We start from the raw sequence: 23,139 nt of genomic DNA, 5'->3' as shown, positions 1-23,139 counted from the left end.
GACGACCTACCTGCTCCTCATGTCATGATTTGAGCTGCTCCTGTATCATTTATTCTTGAACAAACAGAATTTGAAAATTTGCGAGGTGGTTAGCTTTCATTAACTCATGTGATTTGTTTAATCCTTTCACACAGAGAAGCCATTTATTCCAACTTTGTACCTTTGCTGATCCCTCTGAATAGAATGTGTAACGTGTTCCTCCCACACGGCTCTAAAAATGGGACTTGGCATTTTAATAAAAATTCTCATTAGTTTTCCTTACTGAGTGGGGCATGACAATTTACTTTCAGCCACTGAAGTCGTTAAAGCAAAATAATGTGTACACGCGATCGATCCAGGAGTCAATTGAAAGAATTTCAGGTATTTCAAATTCTTCCTCTCCCGGGTTGCTAAGTCTGTAGGAGATGGAGATATTCTGAATTTGACATTTAAGACAGGAAATCCATCACTTTGATCTTTCTCTAAGGTCTGGAGTTTTGAGCTGATAAGAAGGTCACTTTTGTCTATGAGGAGGGAGAACTATTAAAAAGCGATTATAGTCTTGCTGTTGGCCTTTCATTTTCAGTCTCAGAAATCAAGAGAGCCCTTCAGATTCAGAGTAAAGTATAACCTAAATAGAATATTTTTCCAAAGAGTACTTTATAGCTAAATTGAGAAATGCATATGTCTAAAGTGTGAATTCTTCGATAAGGCCCTTTAAAAAACATTCATTGAATAACATGAATAATTTTTATTTTAAGATGAATTTAAATAGTATAAGACAATTTCTCAGTAGAAAGAGATTTTTCTTTTTTTTTTTTTTTTGCTAAAGATAACCTTCTTGTCAGAGAAATGTATTTGAATACAGATTGAGTTTCAGTGGACTTTGAATCCTCTAGTCAAGGTTTTCTAACTTTGTTCCTGAGCCATTTGCTTTACTCTGATGTTGAGGGTCATGGGTAGCAATGAAAGTGGGGGGAAAAGACCAGGGCCTGTGACTACTGTAAGTAGCTTTCTTGCTTTTCCCTCATCTTCCTGATCATTTAACTGAGGGCACAGGTGGGAGAGAGGAAAGAGAGGAAGAAGGCGTACATACTTTGGTCATTTTATACAGGTCCTGGGAAGGTGTGGCTCACGGGAAAGGGGTAGGTTGTATTAGTGTATTCGTCAGAGTTCTCCAGAGAAACAGAACCAATAGGGTGTGCACGTGCGCGCGTGCGTGTGTGTGTGTGTGTGTGTGTGTGTGTGTGTGTGTGTGTATATATATATATATATATATATATATATATATATATATATATATATATATATATATATATATGGAGAGAGAGAGAGAGAGAGAGAGAGAGAGAGAGATTGATTCTAAAGTATTGGCTCACATTATTATGGGCATGGACCCAGGATCTGTAGGGTGAGCCAGCAAGCTGGTGACCAAGGAGAGCCTATGGTATAGTTCCAGCCTGCAGGTCAGCAGGCTCAGGACTCAGGAGGAGGCAGTGCTTTCAGTTTGAGCCTGAAAGCAGGAGAACACAGATGTTTTACTTCCAAGGCAGTCAGGAAGGAGGAATTCTCTCTCTCTTGGGGGAGAGTCACCTTTTGGTTCTCTTCAGGCCTTCAACTGATTGGGTGAGGACCGCTCATATTAGAGAGGGCAATCTGCTTTACTGAGACTACCACTTTAAACGTTAATGTCATTCAGAATCCTCACAGAAACACCCAGAATAATGTTTGAGCATATATCCTAGTGCCCTCTGGCCCAGTCAAGTTGACTCATAAAATTACACATCACAGTGGGCACGAGGAACCCTTCTTAAAGAATTTCAAGGTAGCCCTAGCTGGTTTGGCTCATTGGATAGAGCGTTGGCCTGTGGACTGAAGGGTCCTGGGCTCGATTCTGGTCAAGGGCACATGCCTGGGTTGTGGGCTTGATCCCCAGAAGGAGGTGTGCAGGAGGCAGCCAATCAATGAGTCTCTCTCATCATTGATGTTTCTCTCTCTCTCCCTCTCTTTTCCTCTCTGAAATCAATAAAAAATATATTAAAAACAAAAGAATTTCAAGGTGAATATGTTCCATTGAACTGTTCCATCTTTGGAGGGTACTTGCTCAAAGCTTTTATCCATTCATTTGAAACGGGGAGATTTTAGACAGTGGTCTGGATTATTGGTCCCAGGGGTCTTGTCCCGGTCTTCTCACATGTCCTGCGAGACCCCCCTCCCCACCATTTTCTGTGTGGTCTAAGCCCCACCTTGACAGATGGTTCTTCTCTGATATTACATGCGATTTTCTTCTGGGTGCCATACCAGTCTTTCTCCACTGAGGTGGTTTACAGTGATGACCATATGTTCTTACTTCCTTTATGTAAATACATACAAATAGTCTGAGCATTGCAAAGAGACTCTCCAAATTTCCTCCCAGAACTAGAGGTGCGATCATTATAGGGTGTTGTGAGGGGCTAAGGGGAGGCCAGTGATTAGGCAGAACCCTCCCCCTGCTATTGTCAGACTTAAAACTTCTGACCTACTGGATGAATGTGTAGCAATATGGCAGTGAGGGCTTCATTTGTATTTTCTAAAAACGCATGAAGTCAAGTACCTTTTTGGTATGTGTACTGGAAATTTGGACACTGCCCTTTACGGAGTTCTAAGAGTGTTGTCCATTTTTCTGTTGGGTTATCTGCCCACCTCCCCCTACCCCTCATTGATTTATAGAATTTCTTTTTATTCTTTATGGTGTCTTTTAATACATGGAGGCTTTAAAATTTTAATGTGGTCAAATGTATCATGATTTGCATTTTAGGCAGATTTTTAAAACATAGAGTCTATGTCATAGACCAAAGGGGCAGTGCTCTTACATGTATTTTATCCTTAAGTATCTGGTCTGTGTGACACAGATTCAGGTTATTTTATGCCTCTGTTTCCCAAGTGGATATTTACTGAAAACAACCCCTAATTCTTTCCTCCTTCCCTCTCCCTCACACGCGTGGCATAGAGAGTATGTTGGAATTTTATACGGATATTGAATTTTTTTCTGTATCTGCTTTACTTTGTAAATGTGCATGTATCATATTGGTAGTTATAGCAGTCCCCATCTTTCAGTAATTGATTTCACACAGAAAGGGATGAGACACCTTCCTCTTCCCTGAAGTGATGAAAAGTTTGCTAATTGATTAAAAGTGGAAAGTAAGCTGCTTAAATTCTCCTGGTACATTCATACTAGTATACCTAAGAGAAGAGTTGGATATTTACTGATTCTTTAGAATCTATACATGTCATCTCTTGGATCATAAGGCGTCCAGTAATCTCCTGTCAATCTTTTTCTTTCTCCGAAAGATCCCTCATGTCCATGATCCGGAAGCGATCCCACCCCAGCGGCAGTGGTGCTAAGAAAGAAAAGGCAGCTCAACCGGAAACAAGTAATTCTCCCCCTCTCCCTCCCCCACCCCTTGCTTTACTTTCAGTGGTTGATGGTGTACACGTTTTTAACAATCCGTACGCTTGTTGTATTTCATGTGTGCGAATCGACTTTCTGTCCCTGATTCCTGTAGCCTTTTGTAGTCTATTCCTCTGCACAGTAATGCAGCTGAAAGGCAAATTCTGCTTTGCACAGGGCGTGGCCCGACTCAGAGAAAGCCCTGCCTTTGGCCATTTGCAGGACAGCCCTGCTCCTGGGTTCCTGGCTCTGCACCTTCGCTGACCCTGGAATTAAAATTGTTTCGATCCTGTTTTGGGACAGTTGATAAGTCTGGGAGGGTCAGGAGGGCAGTCAGAACAAAATGATTTTCTCTCCTAAGTAAATGACATCATTAGCTTATTAACCTGCTCAGCACCCTTACATGGAAAGAAAGTATTCTAGAACTTATTAACCCCCAATGTTAGAAACCATACTTTTCCTTATGAAAATGACGTTTCAGTTACAATTCAGGAAACGTGATGGTATTTCCTCCCTTATCCTGGAGCTATTGCATTGTACTTGGGAATCTAAGTAGAGTTTCTGACACAGAAGTTGCTCATGAGATTTTAAATGGGAACCTCTCTAAAATCATATCGCCTTAAACGATGTGTGCCGTAGCCACATGTGGCTGGAGCCTCTCTCTCTGTCCGGCGAGGTAGTTATTTAGCGTGTCTTGTTAATAGTTCACACAGAAAAATGGTTGTTGAATGAATAATCACATCAACAGTGATTAAATGCATGATGAGCGAATGTCAAACACTGGGCTCCTCTGTGACACTTTGGAATTTACAAGTGAAATGAAGGGACCAGCCTGGCTGTCAATGGCATTTTTTAAAAAAATATATATTTTATTGATTTTTTACAGAGAGGAAGGGAGAGGGATAGAGAGTCAGAAACATCGATGAGAGAGAAACATCGACCAGCCGCCTCCTGCACAGCCCCCACTGGGGATGTGCCTGCAACCAAGGTACATGCCCTTGACCGGAATCGAACCTGGGACCTTTTCAGTCCTCAGGCCGATGCTCTATCCACTGAGCCAAACCGGTTACGGCATCATTGGCATTTTTTAATGTTAGCTTCTCATGGTGGCTTTTACTATTCAGTTGGTTTGCCTTTCAGAGCTGATGAATGGAGACACTTTTGTTGGTAGGTTATGGCTCTTAACGGTAGGGAAGGTCTGTGGAATAATATACTAGTTTTAAGGTTTAAATATAAGAAATCATTATAGACTTTGAAGTTAGTAACTAATTTTGATAAGAATGCAGTTATTGGACACATTCTGAGATTTCACATATTTAGGTCATTAATTGGTTGATATTTTCTTACCTCAGTTTACTAATCCATAGAGTGGGGATAATAGTGGTTCCTATTTCATAGAGTTGTGAGAATGAATAACATGTAAAACATTTAGAGTGATATTTAGCATATAGAAAATACCCAACATGTTAGCTAAAAAGAAATAAACAAAAAATTGGACAACGTCCTAACCACCCTGTTGTGGGGCAGGAGTCCTGATTCGGCAGGCTCTTGTGATCATTGTAGTTAAGGAAATTTCCTTAACTTTATGACCTCGGGTCAAATTCAGACTCGTTCAACCGTGATGTGTTCTATAGAAATTTTGTGCGTCATGGTGGCATTGATTTTTTTTTTTTTTAATGCCTTTTAAGAAAAAAATGTTTCTGAAAGGGAAAAGTAATCCTTTGGCATTAAACATTCATTTTAGTTTCTTCTAGGTAATAATAAAAGACTTTATTGAGCAATAAGGTGATGGTTTGTCTGTGGGTCTTTTTCTTCCTTTCTTTTTCTTTTTTTAAGGAATTATTTTTCAAGTGGGTCTTAAGATTTAAGCCTCTATTAATTACACATAGCTTTCTGATCCAAGACTGACCTTGAAGCACTAACTCAAAGAACATTTGATTTTATTTCCCTGTGGCAGTTCAATAACATTAGACCTGTTGTCTTCATTTGTCCCCTTTCTTTAATCTCCAGTCCCCTGCATATTTCTATTGTCCCCCTGATTACATGCTTTTGTGAGACAATTACCAACTGCATGATTGCAGAGAGAATTACAAAACAGACGGCGAGCTCTCCGTGGGCGATTCTTGCAGATTTATTAGAACAGCTTCGCAGTTGAGAAGTTCATATAGATTGCTTTTTGCTGGTTCACAAACAGGGTCAGGGAGAAAGAAAGCTTGTGTAGCTAACCCAGCGTTGCCCTCGTATTGTGCCCGAGCAGGGACTCTGATCAGAGTGATTTCTTTTTCCTTAAGACCAATTAAGCCTTTCCATTTGAAAAAGACAGAGAAATCAAAGTCTGGTTTAGAATCGGTACACAGTCCAGATAGTGGCACCGCTCTGAATTATCACTGTGATGCTGGCAAGCAAAAGTAAGAAACTACTTTAAATTCCCGCTATGTTAGATGCTGCAGCAGATTTGAATGGTGTGGACCATAATTCTCCATCTGTCTGCCTTAACTAGTTTTGTGTGGTGCATTTAATTGGATTTCAGTCATTCCTTACAGAGCGCTAATCTGTTTGTAGGCACTGTTGCCATGAGCTCTTCCCAAGTCTCACTCCAAATGGCAGCCTTTTCGAACGTCAAATGTGTCTTTTGTATTTTTTTTTGTTTTTAATTCCTAGGAAGAAATTCCATACCCATACTAGGTGCTTGAACGACAGGTCTGGATTTTATCTCCTTTGGTTTTGAATAGGGTCAGCAAAAGCACTGCACGGTGCTTTATTTTAGGTATTCACATTTGAATGGGTGAGTGAGTGAGTGAATGAACGAATGAATGAATGAATTTCCGTCCATAATAATTTTCTTCTTTGTCCCCTTGTTGGTGTTGGTGAGCCATCAGCAGAAGCTGCCCAGGAAAATGTTACTTAAGGGCTCATAGTTGATCAACCCACAGTTTTGTCCTTTTCTTTTCTTTTTTTTTTTTTTTTAATATATATTTTATTGATTTTTTACAGAGAGGAAGGGAGAGGGATAGAGAGTTAGAAACATCGATGAGAGAGAAACACCGATCAGCTGCCTCCTGCACACTCCCCACCGGGGATGTGCCCGCAACCAAGGTACATGCCCCTGACCGGAATCGAACCTGGGACCCTTGAGTCCACAGGCCGACGCTCTATCCACTGAGCCAAACCGGTTAGGGCAGTTTTGTCCTTTTCATTTCCTAGTGGATGAGTTCTGACTTTGGTGCCATTTTTCCCACTATTTTTTTTTTTTAACTTCTGGATATGAAAAATGCTGTTTGGCTATTTTAATTCCCAGCATTCCAATGGCTTGTGAGGATGACAGTACTATTGGAAATAAGGACTGCGTCAGGAAACCTAGGTTTATGCAATGAATGTGGTAGTGATCCCATCACTACGGCACTCACAGAGTGTGGAGAATGGAACCTTCTGGACTCTGAAAAAACCCAACTTTGTGACTAAGCCCAAGTAATCATTTCTGGAACCTTCTGCTGGTGAATTTCGGCCATATAGCAGAAAAAGAAGCCATGGTTTATGCCTTCTTAGGGCAAAGCCTGCCCCTACTGTCAGTTGGCTTGGGGATGTAGTTGTGGTCGTTTCCATTTAGAAACCATCCTTTTGGGGCGTAGCTCTTCCTGCTCAAATAATAAAAATATTAATAGCCACTTAAAGCTCAAACTTACAAAGTCAGTCAGTAGGTAGATTCTTGCTGAGTGCCGCTGGATGCCCCACCATGTGGAGTCTTATTAAAGATGCTAATTAGAAGGTCTTTATGAAATATTTTAACGTAACTATATTGGCTGCGGTGCCTTGGGTGGAGGTAAACACGAGATCTAGAATTGCATTAATAGTGATAAATATTCCAAAAATGATTCCATGCTTTTTGGTCAAGCTATTCTGCAAAAGAGACAAATTTCTGTATTCTGATCAACAGGTTGAAGCTCCCCGCAGTTGCATTCATCTAATTGACACATATTTCAACAGCCTTATTGTTTTTGCAGCAAAATGGTGCAAAGGTTAGACAATAGACCATTGAAATTTTTAAATCCAACTTGATTACTCAATTGCAGTCATTTCTAGGTGTGTGTTTGCTTTTAACATTGACAATTTTAAAAGACTTGAAAAAGGTTCACTTAAATGTTTCCTTCCCGTGTGATTCCTAAACAAAAGATGGCAATTTAAAAAAGAGATTTTTATCTCTTTGCTGCTCATCTTTTGACTTAATTTCTTTCGAGAAGTAAAAGAATCATTTTGATCATTTATTTTCAAATGGGCTTTTTGATAGTTATTTTTTCTTCGGGCTGATTTCTGTGACATAGGATGTACTATGACTTATAAAAATATCTTTGAGACAAAGATGAATGATTATTTGGGGTTAGCTACAAAGTTGGGTTTTTAAAGACCTGTAGAAACTCAGGTCTCACGTTCTGCTGACAAAAGGAACAAAATCCACTTAATTGCCTAACACAGATGAGCCGCTATTGATTTCCAGGCTGCAAATTAGACCTCAAAATTTATAACACTTATTTTTCAAAGCAGATCTTTTCTTAAAAGACTTTTATGAAAAGTATGTTGCTATCTGGTAATTCTTAACCTTAAATTGTTGGTGTTTTGTGACTTTGTCTGAAAAATGACTGCAGTTCATTACATAGTCCAATCTTAAGCCACCACAAATAGGACGTGGCGGTTTTCCTGTAATCTAAGATGATTTCTGTGTGTGCTCTCTGAATAGCTGAAGAAGTCACGGATCTGAAGAGGCAAGCCGTTGAAGAGATGATGGACAGGATTAAAAAGGGGGTTCATCTTAGACCCGTTAACCAGGCAGCGAGGCCGAAGGCACAGGTATAGAATGACTAAATGCTTTCTCTCCCCCCGGATGTTTCTTGCTTTGAATGTGAAATTTCGAAATGTGATGCAAGCTGTATCCGGACTGACTGTCGCATCTTAGGATAAGGCTAATGTGTCATAAAAGCCTTCATTTCCATAAGCAGGTTTCTGGAGGACTGTGTTTGACCCAGGGTAGCCCTACATCACCATGGAAACGAAGTCCTGTTCTTGTAGGATGCTGCCATCGACTTGAGAGAGACACTGAGAGGAACTGTTATACCAAACAGATAACAGTTATGGCACTACTCTTTCTTTTCTTTAATTCCTGGCTATTTTGTGTAATTTAACAAGTACTTATTGAGTACCTGATGTATGCCAGGGACTGCTTTAGGCACTGAGGATAAAGCAATAAACAGGAGAGACAAAAATTCTTGCCTTCCTGAGGCTTCTACTTGTGTCTGTGTCGGGGTGTGTCGGGGGACAGGAGCTAGGGGCCCGGGTCACGTACTGATGCCAGAACAGACCGAGGGCGACTTTTGAGAAATAGTGAGATTTATATGGTTGTTTTCACTGATTCCCGGTCACTTCAAGGAGAGATTGTGTGTGTCTGTCATCCGCTGCCTTCTACACTTGAAAACCACATGGAGTGCCAGGACCCACGAAGCCCTCAGAATCTAGTTCAGTGCTTCCCCTTGTACACCTGTCCCATTGCAGTAGGCCCCATAATGGGGTTTTGGACATTTCTTTCTTTTTAAAAAAATCCTTACCCGAGGACATGATTTTTATTGATTTTAGCGAGAGAGGGAGGGGAAGAGAGGGAGAAAGAGAGGGAGAGAGGAACATCGGTGTGAAACATCCATCAGTTGCCTCCCGAATGCTCCCCAACCAGGGATCGAATCCACAACCCAGATACGTGCCCTGACCGGGGAGCGAACCTGCAACCTTTTGGTGTATGTGACGATGCTCCACCGGCTGAGCCACCTGGCCAGGGCTTGACCTTTTTTTTCTTGGGGGAAAAACTACTTTTTCACTTTAGTAAGATATCAGTGGGTCGGTTCTCTTTCTTCTACTTTTAAAACAAACCTTAGGTTCGTCCTTACTCCAAAGATGCCTCTTCAGCTGCTTCGATGTCCCCAAGTAGCGAAACCGTTCCGTACAAATTCTGCTGGGCTGTGACAGTTGCCGCTTGGCCACAGGCAGGCAAGATGGCCAGGCCAGGCAAGCATGGCCACGGTGTGGGCTGAACACGGAAAGGGGGTTGGAAAGAAGACGCAGCTCCAAGCGTAGACTGACATGCGGTGACGTGGAAACTCCCTGACCACGGGGGGTGAGTCCGTCTTGTGCTGCTGCTCTGAAAGCCAGTTTCAAAGTCAGGGGCAGGGCGTAGAGCAGGAGGAGCAACCGAGTACAGCTGTTTCAGCCCTGGTGTCTGGCGCCTGAGGACGGAGCGCTGTTGTGGGAGGTGGGGCCTCACACGCCCCTGCACCCAGGCTTGGTCCTCCCAGACGGGGAACAGCGCCTGCCCTGCCTGACTCCCGGGTTGTTGTCCGATCAAATGGGATCAAGTGTGCAAACACTCCAAAATGCAGGGTCCAGGCGGAACCTTGGAAAGAATACACTCTTAGGACTTAACACGGCGCCACTATTTGGGGAAGAACAAGCAAAACCAAGCTATTGCTATAGGAAAAAACAAAAATAAAGCTGTGTTATAAAGAAGCCAGATTACTTTAGAAAGAAACAACCTTAAAAGCTTCTTAAATGATAAGTAATCCATGTTCTGTATGTACTCTTCCAACAGTTACACATTATTCAATGTCAATTCCAAACCTGGAAGACAGCTGAACAAGGATCAGTGGACGAGTGGGTTTTTCGCTGGTAATTGTGAAGCTGTGTAGCTGTAGTGCTGAATGGCCTGGTCAGTCCCCTTTACAACAGGTGGCCACTGCCCACCGGGGCACGTCCCAAGTGTGCGCGCATGCGGCCCAGGCTCCGAGGCTGACGCCGCCGGCACGCTGGAGTGTGCCTTTAGCCAGGGCATTCGTTCGGAAGTCACTGCTTGTCACCTGCAGAGACAAGTCACCGCTTGTCTCAAGCTGCATATTCCCCAGATTCCTGGATGGCGTTGGCCGTGCTGGTGTGGTGGGAATTCGTGTATGAGAGCTTGGGCCTGGCACTGATGGCTGGCACCGATGGCATGCATGTTTCACAGAAGTCCTAGGCTAGGGAAGGAGAATGCCTTCGTCTCATGTGCACCAACCAGCGCAGCAAACCTCTCTCCTTCCTTCTCCCTCTCTCCCTTTACGGTGATGGTCCACTTTTAAACATTGGCAGGGGGTCTTCTTCTGTGTTTTTTTAGAGAAGAGGGTTATAAGTTGCTAAGAATCACCTCTTATTTCCTGATGGGAATCAGCCTTCGCATCTTCCCAGGACTACAGGCTGAGGGTCCTTGCACTGTCCGGCGGGCGGACTTTCTCTGCCTCTCTCGCCTCCGGGAAGGGGGAGGTCAGAGGTCTTCTTTGATCTTTTCCTGAGGTCCTCATGCTGAATTTCCCCTCTGGTAAATGAGGTGAGGGATCCACAGAGACTGGTAGGTATGGTGGGGCCGGTCCATATAATACCCAGAACTTACGCAAATGGCTCTGTTCATGGTGTAGCCAGGAGAGACCTGGGCTTGTAATCAAGACGGTGATTCAAATACAACCTTCCCCAGGTGTAACTTTCCTTATAAGTAAGACGAAGTGGTCAGACTACACACTCTCTGAGGTCTTTTACTGTGTTTTCTTTTTCTTTTTTCTTTTTATTTCAAAGAGGAAGGGAGAGGGAGAGAGAGAATCACCCATCAGCTGCCTCCTGCAAGCCCCCTATTGGGGATCAAGCCTGAAACCCTCGCATGTGCCCTGACCGGGAATCGAACCGTGACCTCCTGGTTCATAGGTTGACACTCAAATACTGAGCCACACCAGTCGGGCTCTTTTCCTGTTTCACAGCCAGGGATGCTCACGTTCTCCTGTAAGCCGGTTCTTTGCTGGTCCCTGCTCCCGACTCAGTCCTGTTGTGAAATTCACAAAACAACGTGTGCTGGTCTCTCCCTGGCTTTTGCCCGGAGCCCATGGAGCTGAGAGAGGTTTCCTGCCCTGTCGCTTGCTTTCTGCTCTGCAGCCTTCCTGGTCCTCACTTGCTGGTGGAAGCCCAGCGACCCGCGTGGAGAAGCTTGCTGTGAGACACTCGGAATGATGGGAAATTAAGTCTTTGCAGTCTGGTGTTTGCCAGGTTTTTTTTTCTGTGTCTGATGACAAACAAGTAACAAAATGATATTTAGAACATGGCGGCTTGAGTCCTTTTGCTTTGAATATGACTTCTAATTTTCTACTCAGCTGCCATCTGGGAGCGCTAACCTGTGTAATATTTTTTCTTAACAGTAAGACATGGACCTAATTTTAAAAAACAGTGAATATAAGCTGCCAACACTTTGTCATGTAAACTGTTTGTTTCTATTTTTAAAATGAGTTACTCAGTAACTTTTCTTTTTTTTTTTTTTCATTGTAGCCAGAATCTCCCAAAGGCTCTGAAAGTGCAGTGAATGAATTAAAAGGAATACTGGTAAGAACAGATCTCAGTGTATTACTCAGCTAATGGGAAAATGAAAGGTGAATGTTTTTGAAATCGATTTTCGTGAATAATTGGCTTGATATGTTTTATTTCCATCGGCAGTAGCCTCATTTCTTTTGATAGTTTACTTGATTGTGTGATGGGCTCCTCCATTGGGTGGCTTATTAATGTATCAATACTCAGCTGTTTGCATTCTGAAAGAGCGGCCCCACGTTCGCCAAAATCGTTGTTTCTTGTTCTTGCCCTCCAATCCCGGCATTACAGCTTGAAGATGAAATGTCTGGCCAGGCGTGAGGATGGGTACTTGCTTATTAATAACGGAAGTATAGCAGAGTCTCTTAACTTTGGGGCAGGGAAGTGGAATTCTTGGTATCTAACTGTAAATCTGAGCTTCTACCCAAATATGTTCGTGTCAGGGTCACGGTCTGCGTTTTTCACGGTTTAGGAAAACGATTTGATGGTAAGCTGGAGAATAAAAGCCCCTTTCTTTGTGTTACTAATTTTATTTTCTAAAACTAATTCATAGCCTTTGGAGAACACACTCGATGCCCACCGCTAGCTATATGTCTCCTTTCCAGAGCATGAGCTTTTGCCAGCAGAATAAGTGAGGACTGCCCTCTCCAGCGGTTGCTCTCAGAGACAAACGCCTCACTTAGGGAATGTTTCAGATGCTAAGAGCCCTGTTCTCAGATCCTGTTACAGTCTCAATACCAGTCATTATGCACAGTAAGTCAACAAACATGGGGGCGGAGGTACGAATTGATATTCCCATGTTTGTGGTTACTGTGCTAATTATGCATTGCATGTAGACATCCCCTAATTGTGGTAAACAAAATTGCTTTCATCAAGCAGGAAACAATAGACTTAACTCAGAATGGCTTAATTAGTTAGCTTTAGTGTTAGGTGAGTGGGATTGGTACTCGAGAGAGGTGTAGTGGTGGCTCACATGCTGGTCTGCCTACAGAGTAAAGTATTAAAACCATTGATAAAGCATGTGGCTGTGAGCAAAGGGGTTCTTTGATGAGAAAATGTTGTGATCCAGTGTTAAGAACTGTGACAGTCCCTGTTTTAAAAAATATTTTTTTATTGATTGTAGACAGAGGGGAAGGGAGAGGGGGAGAGAGAGAGAGAGAAAGAGAGAAACATCGGCTGTTTCCTGCATGCCCCTTACGGGGGATCGAGCCTGCAACCCAGGCACGTGCCCTGACCGGGAATTGAACTAGTGACCCCTCAGTACACAGGATGATGGTCAACCAACTGAGCCACACAGGCCAGGGCAATGACAGTCTTTTTTGTTGTCTCTACATTGTAATGCTAATTTCTCTTCAAGAAAATGTCCCCCAGGCACTGTGAGATTCTAGAGCAGAGATGGCGAACCTTTTGAGCTCGGCCTGTCAGCATTTTGAAAACCCTAACTTAACTCTGGTGCCGTGTCACATATAGAAATTTTTTGATATTTGAAACCATAGTAAAACAAAGGTTTATATTTTTGATATTTATTTTATATATTTAAATGCCATTTAACAAAGAAAAATCAACCAAAAAAATGAGTTCGAGTGTTACCTCTGACACGCGAGTCATAGGTTCGCCATCACTGTTCTAGAGTATAGTTTTGACCATCAGTGGAAGAATCAACCATACTGAGTGTGACTTCTAAAAGAATAGGTTTATTTGAAAAATCAGACATCTATGTGGGATCCATATGACATTGGAGTGCCCAGGGTGTGCTGCCCCCTGATAATGCCGGAGGATGGCAAGTTTGCTGATTGCAGCATTGCTCTTAAAGACCACATGCGGTATACAATCCCGCTCACTGTAATTTTGTGCCACTTCAAGGAGAGAAATTTCTGAAATAAATTTTTGTGAAATAATTTACAAATTATAAAAACTGTCCAAACATCTTTTCCCCCTCTGCAAATCGCCCCCTCTCCTCCTCGTCCTGGATTTAGCACTAGGCTTCTCCACCTCATCTGGCATTGATGTATCATCATAGCTGTTACTCTGACAATATTATTTTTTTTGCAGTAAATTGTTTTGGTTTATTTAAAAGTGAAACTCGCTGTGTCCTCCCCTGCTCTTCTTTGCCCAATGGCAACTCTCCTCTGCCCCCATAGAAGTCCCTTTGAGGGGTGATGGATCACTTGACACGCCCAGCCACCTGGTGCCAAGAAACCATACAACTTCTTGTGAGAGAGAGAAAAAAGAAGCCCCTATTTGAGGGGCTATATTCGTGCTTTTTGCTGGAGTTCAGACTATTAGGATGATCAGATTTAGTGCCCAGTAAAGCACATGACATCAGCCTCACAGTGTGACATGTGATAAACAGGAAAAGAATAGGAAAAGCCTACAGGTTATACCCTGAGATGGAAAGTGACTGAGAGATGCCAGGACCCAGGAAACAGCCTGTTCAGTACTGTGGTGGGACAGAGACCAGGAGTAAAATCAGCGGTGTGTTTGCTGCAGTGAATGAGACAGGACCTGAGTGGTAAGAGACACCTACGACTTAGAGGTTTGGCCTATTGTTCAAAGTTAGCACCTGCGTAGAAAAGAAATCTCTGGTTTGGAAAACCTCACTCTATTTTGAGTTGTCCAGTTTTCCAGCTAATTTGTAAAGTCTCCGTGTTGACGGGACTTATTTTTCTAAGCCTATTTATGCTTCATTTTTAAAAATGGTGTACATCGCAGATTTAAAAATGATATATTCATTTCTTATAGTCACACAAAGGTTATCTTGAGTCTCCCCAGTCATTTTAAAGTCAAAGTGGATATGGCAGTTTCTGAAGTTTAAATCAAGACAAATGAATCTAAATGTCTCTCTTCAAATGCAGTTGCCTCCAAATCAAAGAAAAAATTTGAAAAATTTGAAAAAATTCTCTTACAGGTCTTTCTCAAACATCTCCAGTTTTTCAAAATACCCAGAAATCGTTGAATGGTTAATTTTTCCACCTGACAATTAGATTACTTGGTATTATGAACATTTCACCAACGTGGGGACTAAGATTGGTTGGTCCATGATCCAAGTGGGTCAGAGTAGGGATAGAGAACTGATTTGGGAATTAGAAGAGCCAGGGTCAAGGCCCCGCCCTATCACTGGCTTGTCTTGGGATCTGGCCCAAACCGCGAGGCTCTCCCCTCTGTAAGGTGAAGGAATTGTACGTACCACATGGCTCCCGAGTTAATTTCTGGTTCTCACAATCTATGATTATAGTGTAAATGGATAATTAAGATAATCTTCGTATTTTATTAGCTGAGCTCCTTTATTATTTCAGTTGAGAGTCATGCAGAAACCTTTCTTTCTCCCATAATTGCCTCCATATCTAAAATGTACTTATGTATTAGCTGAATCAACCCTATCAGTCAGTGAGTGAAGGAAAAGTGGGATTCAAGGATTCGAACTTGAAAATGGGTTCCTTTGGTATCAGGTGAAGAGAGCGTCATTCATCATAGTCAAGAATTTGAGGAAATAATGCTGTCATCTAAATGAAAAATAGAGAATATTATGAAAGATAAATTCTTCCATAAAAGATAGCCATTAACTCGAGCCATTAGGAAAATCATTCAGAATGTCCTTGACATTCAAACAGTGTGGTTTTATGAGTTGTTTAAATAATAATGGCCATTCCTTTAAGTAATATCTGCTTACATACAATACAGCTGGTAAGTTTTTTAAAATTGTGAACACAAGTAAGTTGGAAATGGTTTTTCTAGTACATGTTTAAAAATTTATCAAAATTGGCTTCACTTCTGTTTTCCTTACCTTCTCAGTGTTTATCCTTCCTTACGATAGTAGATACAGATCTGCTTGTTAACTGTGAAGTAAAGCAAATAATTTTTAAATTATAAACTGAGCTGTTATCGTGTTACATGTAATGTGGTGTTCCTTTGAATGTATTTTACGAATATTCGCGATAAATGAAAAGCAGAAAGATGTAGTTTTGGGTGGGGTGGGAGGAAGAGTGCGATTTATGCTTGACTAACATGTGAGCCTTATCTAGGTGCTCTATACATCGGTTTGGTTAGGCATCTGACTGCAGAAGCATACAGTCTCCTAATCTCGTTAGTCAAGGCCCTCCCTGACCACAGGCTGCTTTCCTAGAACTGGATGCTGTAGGAGGGAAAAAGCCTTCCTACACAAAACAACGTAATAGCCTGTGTCCTATGAGATGTGTAATTACCTGGTTTTACAAACTTTTTTGTTTTATAGGCTAAAGAGTTACCATTTTTAGCGAGTAGAGTTCTTAGGGTCCGCAGGAAGTTATTAGCAGGGAACAGAGCAAGCCCACGGTGAGCGCAGAGATGACAAAGGGCGGCCTGGTGGTTAGCTGCGGTGGACAAAAGCTGCCTCCCCCCCCCCCCCCCCCGGGCACGAAGTCAGGCGAGTTGTCCCAAACTTGGGGTTCTGATTTGCTCTGATCAAACCATCAGTTAGTGTTCTGTTCCAACACGTCACTGGGAATGGAGATGGAAAGCCATAGCTCTCCCTCCATAACACACTTCCCAGAGCAGCCAGGGCAGCGGACCACTGCCTGGGGCGTTCTCTGTCGTCTTGAAGGTCAGTACTGATTTCAGCAGGAGCACAGCTCGATGGCATCTCTTGTTTCCTCCAGTAGCTCTGGGCCTGAAAGACACCCAGTCACTGCCTCCTCTGTGAGGGTTCTGGAGCCACGATGCCAATGCCGGGCCCTTCCCTGCCTCCCTGCGGGAGTGTAACCCTTCCTCTTTCACAGTCAAGCCCGGGTGCAGCACGTCTTTGGGTCAGGCCACTGGAGAGCATTGCGCTCCTCCTTTGGCAACTGAGGCACCATTGTGCAGTCAAGGTCATTCTCTGAAGAATCAGCCACACGTTTTTTAGGGCCACCAGGGCTTTGATTCTGTAGCATGTGGCTGCTGCCGTCTCAAGATACGCTTCTCAGGTGAGTTCGAATGTCCATCCTCTTCTCCATGCAGCGGATCAGCACACATCAGAATCTTAATCATCGCTGTGCAGGTACCTTCCCGCCACTGAATTCCGTGTAGTTAGCACATCCAGGGGTGTTCTTGTCCTGCTCTTTTGATATGAGAGCTAACATCTTACAGCCTCAGGAGCATCTTCTTAAATGATCCAACACTATGTGTTGTTGAAGATATGCACATGAAAAAAAAAAATATATATATATGTAAAGTTCATTTTATTTTCGAATTCCATTCAAATTCTGGTAATATTTTGGTGGTTTTATTTTTTATGTTCTTTTGTATGTTGTGTTAAGCCATTATTAACCTTTTTCGTTTTGTTTTGTTTTCACTTTAGGGGACACTTAACAAATCCACTAGTTCCAGAAGCTTAAAATCCCTTCACACTGAGAGCAGCGAGAGTGAGTTAGAGAGGATCCTGCGTCGCAGGAAGGTGACGGCAGAAGCAGGGAGCAGTAGTAAGCTGGTTTCATTTCTCCACGGCGCTCTTCCTCTCTGCCTCTGAGTTCCCTTCTAACGTGAAATTATCTTTTTAGAATCATTACCTAATATTTTTAATGTGAGTGAGAAGTACTGGCTGGTGACAGGTACTTATGGATCTCTCGTAAGAACGCTTATGTTACTTTTATTCACTGGCATGTTACTTACGTAGTTGTAGGTGTTGGGTCTGATCAGATCATTGAATGGATACCCCCTTCCTTAAACACTGACCTTTAGACCACTTCACAGCCAACATCCCCTTCAGCGTGACCACAATGTATAGTAGTTGCCCCAAAGTCCCCTCACCATTCCGGGTTTCGGCACCAAATGTTAGGGTCACCGAAGGAGGAATGCATGAAGCCAAAAGGGGTAAAAATTATAAATGTATTGTTACATCTGCTAGCAGCAGGGCTGAGACCAAAATGGCATCAGCTCCGAGTGATGGGAGTCAGAGATTTTAAAGGACTCTAGGTGGGGTTTTTTCTGGGTGGAGGATTCTCTGGGCGGGTCCAGAACCTGGGAAGGTCCGGAGGGGAAGGATAATGGTCTTAGCAAGTGGAATGTTGGTTGTCAAGTGGTCTAAAGGTCAGTTCCTAGGGGAGGGGGTATCGTTAGTGATTCAATTATTTGATCAGACCTAACAGTAGGTAATTAGGCTTTTATAGATCTGGTTTGCTTCATGCATGATGACCTTGTGCAAAGACATTCAGGATGGGCTTTGGCAACAATGTAGCATTGAGTACAGGCTCTGGAACCAGACGGCGGGAGTTCAAATCCTAGCTCTGCCATTTGCTAGCTGCTTGCTCTTACACAAATTACCCAACCTCTCTGGGCCTCAGTTTCTTCATCTATAAAGTAAGACGAATAAAAGCGCTATCTCATAGGATTATTCTAAGGATCAAGTCCGTCAATATATGAAAAGTGCTTAGCCACTGTGCCTGGCAGAGTCAGCACACGATAATCAGTAATCATAGTAGTAATTACACATCAATTACAATTGTAGAGAAATTGTCTTTGTTCTTCACAACCATTTAGTTTAGTGTCTCTGCCTGTGAGCCAAGTGATGAGAAATTCCAGCTCTGTCACCAACTCTGACTATCTGAGCAAGTCTTGAGCTCACAAGTTGCATTTGTGTCATGATACCCATGTATTGGACATCAAAATCTGTTCCCTAACTAATTTGGTGTGTCTTTTTTTTTTTTCCTGTCAGCTGATCATGGGAATTAGCAGAAACCTTTATGAGTTTTTTTTTCTTGAGGCCAGGAGGCTGGCTTTGAAAAACTGAAGTAAAATTAATCAGCAACTAAGCTAATAGTCTGAATCATTTAGACTTGGTCCTGTGAACTCCCACGAGCTCAGCCCATTGTAACAGTTTAATTTGCATTTGCATCAAGTGTATGTCAAGTTTAAGTTGCTAGAGTATTAAGGATTTGGGTTTTTGATAAGCAGGCTGTGGTTCTCACATAGGGACTTACTCAAACAATTGAGTAAATTGGTTTCTTAAACTGGAAGCAGCATACCACCAGCCAAACCATTACTATGAAAAGATGAAGCCTTTGTTTCCTTCTTTAAAAAAAAAATCAGGTTTTTGTTTGGTCTGGAAATTTTGCTGTTACTATCCTATAAGAACCCCCTCTATCCCGCCCCCAAACAGCCACCTCTCAGAAAAGTTAAAGGCTGCCGTAAGAGTGGGTTTTTTTTCCCCTCCTTAAGATTGGTTTACAAGCATTTAGCAGCCTCCATATGAATCATTCATTTTGTGGCTTACTCCGTGCTGTGACTTTTCCAGCATCTCATCCTTAAAGCACTCAGGTAGCCACCGTTGATTGGTGGGACTTTGTGGATGACATTTTCGTGTGTTCTGCCAGTTTTGTATTTTGCCCCTGACCTTTTTGGTCCTCCAGAAACATTCTTAACCTCACTCATGAACTTGGTCAAACATGAAGCACTCACTATTTCAGAGTTAGTTTTCAGCGGGAGGCACCAGGAAATATTTTCATTTTAGTCAGTTTGGAAATGTGAATATTTCAAAATGTGGAGGAAGGTAGGAATATGTTTTATAGGCATGGCGAGACTTTTATTTAATTGGTTATTTCCACCAATATACAAATATTCAACGTATAGTTTGAGGGAAGGTAGAATAGGATATATACACATACTGAGGGGAGTCACTTGCAATTGAGCAGAAGTTTTCTTTTGAACTCCCTGGTAGCCAAAGGGGGGGGGGGGGGACAAGCCTACAAACTCTGTAATCTAGTAAAAGAAATACCTTTTTTTAAAAGATGGTACAGCTGTTACCCTAGCAGCAAACTGGAAGAAGTATTTACCATGTAAATCTATTAATAAAGATGATGAAATGACAAGGGAAAATTCCAGGACAGCGAGGGGTGGGTTAGGAAGTTGCATCAGCCTAGCTGCATGGTGGGAGCAAATTACAGAGGATGAGTTTGATAGGTTTGTGCCTCAGGTACACTTATTCTCTGGGATTTTTTTCTTCTACACCAAAGCTAAAGGAAAGCTAAATTCGAGGTCACAGAGTGGAAAAAGGAGACATCCTAAGAGAAGCAGAGGTAGCCTGGGTTTGCAGAACTCAGATCCCAAAGGCTAGTGAAGCATCTTTTTCTTTAGAATTTTTCTTAGAAAAAAATGAGGTTTTTTGTGTTTTTTTTTAAATTGAGGAAGTGAGAGGAAGAGAGAGATAGAAACATCGAGTAGAGAGAAACATTGACCGACTGCCTCCTGCACACCCCCTACTGGGGATGGAGCCCAAAACCCGGGCATGTGCCTGGACCGGGAATCAAACTGTGACCCCCTGGTTCATAGGTCGATGCTCAACCACCTAGTCGTGCTGACTGGGCCTAGAATTTTTCTTTTGACCCTGATACTCCCTTGTCTTACCTAGACTTATGACCCAGCAAGCTGGCATTTCAAAGAGCAGGGAGTGCCTCTTGGAAAACACTGGGCAGCTTAAACACGATGCAGTAATGATGATAATAATAATCTTACACACGAAGCATTTGTCTTTATTCCCTTTTGTAGGAAAAATAAGAGCTCTGGCTCAGCTCACCCACTCTCCCTCCTTTTTAATTGGCTTCAGCCGCAGAACGAGCGGCAGGCGTTGGTGCATTCAGAAGCAGATCTTGCCTTCGCACAAGGACAGCTTGGTTAAAGCTATCAATGCTGCAGCCAACGATTATCCAAGGGCAGAATAGAGTTGCTCAGAAGCGATTCTCGAATTCAGCTTCACATTTATGTTTTCAAGAACTTTCTGGATCTTTCTGCCCTCCCCTCTTTGCTCCTGCATCCCCATGCAACATGAGGATTAGCACAGGTGGGAGGGAAAGGCCTTTTCAAACAGAATATTCAGAATCTTGAATCTCTTTGTTTGCAAAGGATTTCTTTTGCAGTTTCAAGAAAAGAAAAAAACCCACATACTATAATCTTGCTTTGAAAATGAACTGCCTAGGACAGTATCTTTCAAACTAAAGACAGGAAATAAGTCACGATGGAGTGTAGCTTCAGTGCCCAGAATGTTTAGGTTGCTATGCCAAAAACTAATGTAACAAGCCCTGCGAGAGTGTTTTTCATCCTGTCCCAAAGAGCAGAAAAGCCAAAAAGCTAACCAGCCAAACTCTTTGCCACTTAATTTTTATAATCCCGTGTCTGTATGGGAACAGGAAATAAGTCCACTTACTTCTCAATCACATTAAAATGAAAATGTTCATAAACGCTGTGGAAGGCTTAAGGAGTCTTCCATGGGCCTTTGAGAAAGATCCTCTTGACATCGGTCCACTTTGTGTTTAACACGCAGAGCTGGATTTGGGGAGGAATTAACTCTTGAGAGGCCACATGGTTCAAGGAGGGCTGCCAGAAAGCCATATTCTGAGAAGAAAAGAGTTTTTGCAGGTCCAGTATTTTTAAGGTCTCCGGTCAGTGAGAGAACCATGGCCTGGGGTTCTGTGGTTTCTTAAAGGCCTCCACCCAGTTTCTCAGCGTGGCCCGGGGGCATTGAGTAGTGCCACCAAAGCAGAGCAGATTTCTCAGAGAACCATTTTTACCTGCTCTGGAAATCTTAACAAAACTTGGCCTTTTCACTTCCTGCGGGCTTTTCTGCTCATCTGTTTTCAGTACCATATTAATCAACATCGCACAGAATGATTAAACTGGAGGTATGTGTTTGGTTTTAAGGTCCAACCGGGATATTAGCCACCTCAGAGTCCAAATCCATGCCGGTGTTGGGTTCTGTATCCAGTGTAGCAAAAACAGCCTTGAACAAGAAAACTCTGGAGGCAGAATTCAACAGCCCAGCACCTGAGCCAGGTGAAGGGCCGTGTAAATTGGAAGGAAGCGCGAGTCCCAAGGTTACATTTCAGTAAGTAACGCTGCTCTTTACTACCTGGTGTGCAGAACAGTCTGTGATAACTAACTCGTGTGTTGCTTTGCTTTCTTTCTCTTCAGAGAGCCTGTACCTGCTCTTCTTCCTCTTTTCGATGAGCCAATAGGCTCCTAGTTTGGAGGTCTTATTCTTATCCAAAGCAGACGCGTGTAAAGAGAACTCCTGCCCTAAACTGGTTTGCTAATCAGGTTCCTCACAGCGGGGTGAGCTGGGTAATCATTATTCAGCATCCAAAGATACCGAGTCATTCTTTCAAGATTAAATGCCTACATCATCCCTCTTAATGGTTCATGAGGAGCTGAAGAAGATGCTAGATCTTTCAGAAGAACTCCATCTTCCAACGTCCTTGAAGGGTACCTTTTCACAGCCTCCCTTTCTGGTGCTCACATAAAGATGTGCCTTCATATCTCTCTACCCCGAGAATGAAAACATACCCTGTAAACAGTTATCTCTATAGACTGGCTTGACAGTGACACTCCGGTCACCGAGTTAATCCTGCCACGGACTGTGTTTCCACCAGATCTGGTGGAGCATCGGTTTGTTTTCTAACAGTGGCAGGCTCTTTTTGAAATTAGTCTAGTTTTGCTTTCCTTCTCTTGCCAGGATGTCAAGGGGTTTGTCACTTGAAGAAAAGGAAGAGGTGAGACGAATCAGATCAGCCGATTATAATTATAATGACAGTTAATTAAACCTCTGATTTCCTGCTCTGTCAGGAGAGAAAGAGCCCTTTTTGTGCCTCTACCTGTCTTAGTTTAAAAGGTGAAGTCTGGACAAATGAAGTTGAAATTCAATTTAGGTCTCTTTTTGCCAATTGGTATTTTCTTCCATTCTTGCCTTTCTCATTGGTACTATTAACCTTTCCCCCCCACTCTCTTTTGGAATGAATGGCCTTCTTTGCTGATTTACAGTTTTATCTAATTTCATTGTGTTTTGGAGCACATTTTCTCCTGCAGTCATGCGTTGCCTTTCTTTTGACTGCATTTGAACAGTTCTAACAGAAAGATGATCTATATGCATTCTTCATCTTTCCTGTTAAATTCGTTTAACACCTAATTTGACATCAGCACTCCGGCTACGTTTGAACCAGTATCCGGACACAAAAGCAATTTGGCCGAGACAAGTTCGTTTCTGAGAAATGCTTCAGTGTGTGTGTATAGATTTTTTTTCCCCCTTTACCATTTTACACAGATAATCTTAATCAGAAAATGCTGCGACTCCTTCTTCCTTTTGTCTGCCTTTTATTCTCCAAAAGTAAGTGGAAATTACATTCCCAAGAAAGGAAATGAAATAATTGCAGGCCCAAGGTCTGCAAAACGTGTCGAATTGACAGTGAAAAGGATCGGCGTGTTGACAGACACAGTTGTTAGATGCCATAAAGGCCCATGTGAGCTCAATTTATTTCTCATCTTGCTTGTTCAATGACTGCTCAAGAGACACATTTCAATTTAATTTATCTACTTAAAGCGTT

General features: G+C 42.5%; 1 protein-coding gene across 2 annotated transcripts in view; it reads left to right on the top strand.

Annotated features, from left to right (window-relative positions):
• Nucleotides 1–23,139, top strand: part of SHTN1 (shootin 1) — an 85,719-nt gene that overhangs the window by 50,324 nt on the left and 12,256 nt on the right. Inside the window, exons 12-16 of one of the 2 annotated variants that reach the window (XM_059661536.1) lie at nucleotides 3,310–3,392; nucleotides 8,142–8,251; nucleotides 11,783–11,836; nucleotides 17,133–17,253; nucleotides 21,464–21,647. In XM_059661536.1, the coding sequence (XP_059517519.1) occupies nucleotides 3,310–3,392; nucleotides 8,142–8,251; nucleotides 11,783–11,836; nucleotides 17,133–17,253; nucleotides 21,464–21,647 (552 nt within the window). The remainder of the gene's footprint in view (nucleotides 1–3,309; nucleotides 3,393–8,141; nucleotides 8,252–11,782; nucleotides 11,837–17,132; nucleotides 17,254–21,463; nucleotides 21,648–23,139) is intronic. The other variant, XM_059661537.1, reaches the window with a different exon arrangement.

The sequence above is a fragment of the Myotis daubentonii genome, chromosome 13, assembly GCF_963259705.1.
Source record: "Myotis daubentonii chromosome 13, mMyoDau2.1, whole genome shotgun sequence".
In the NCBI taxonomy this organism is placed as follows: Eukaryota; Metazoa; Chordata; class Mammalia; order Chiroptera; family Vespertilionidae; genus Myotis; species Myotis daubentonii.
This window is presented reverse-complemented; position numbering and strand designations above follow the sequence as displayed.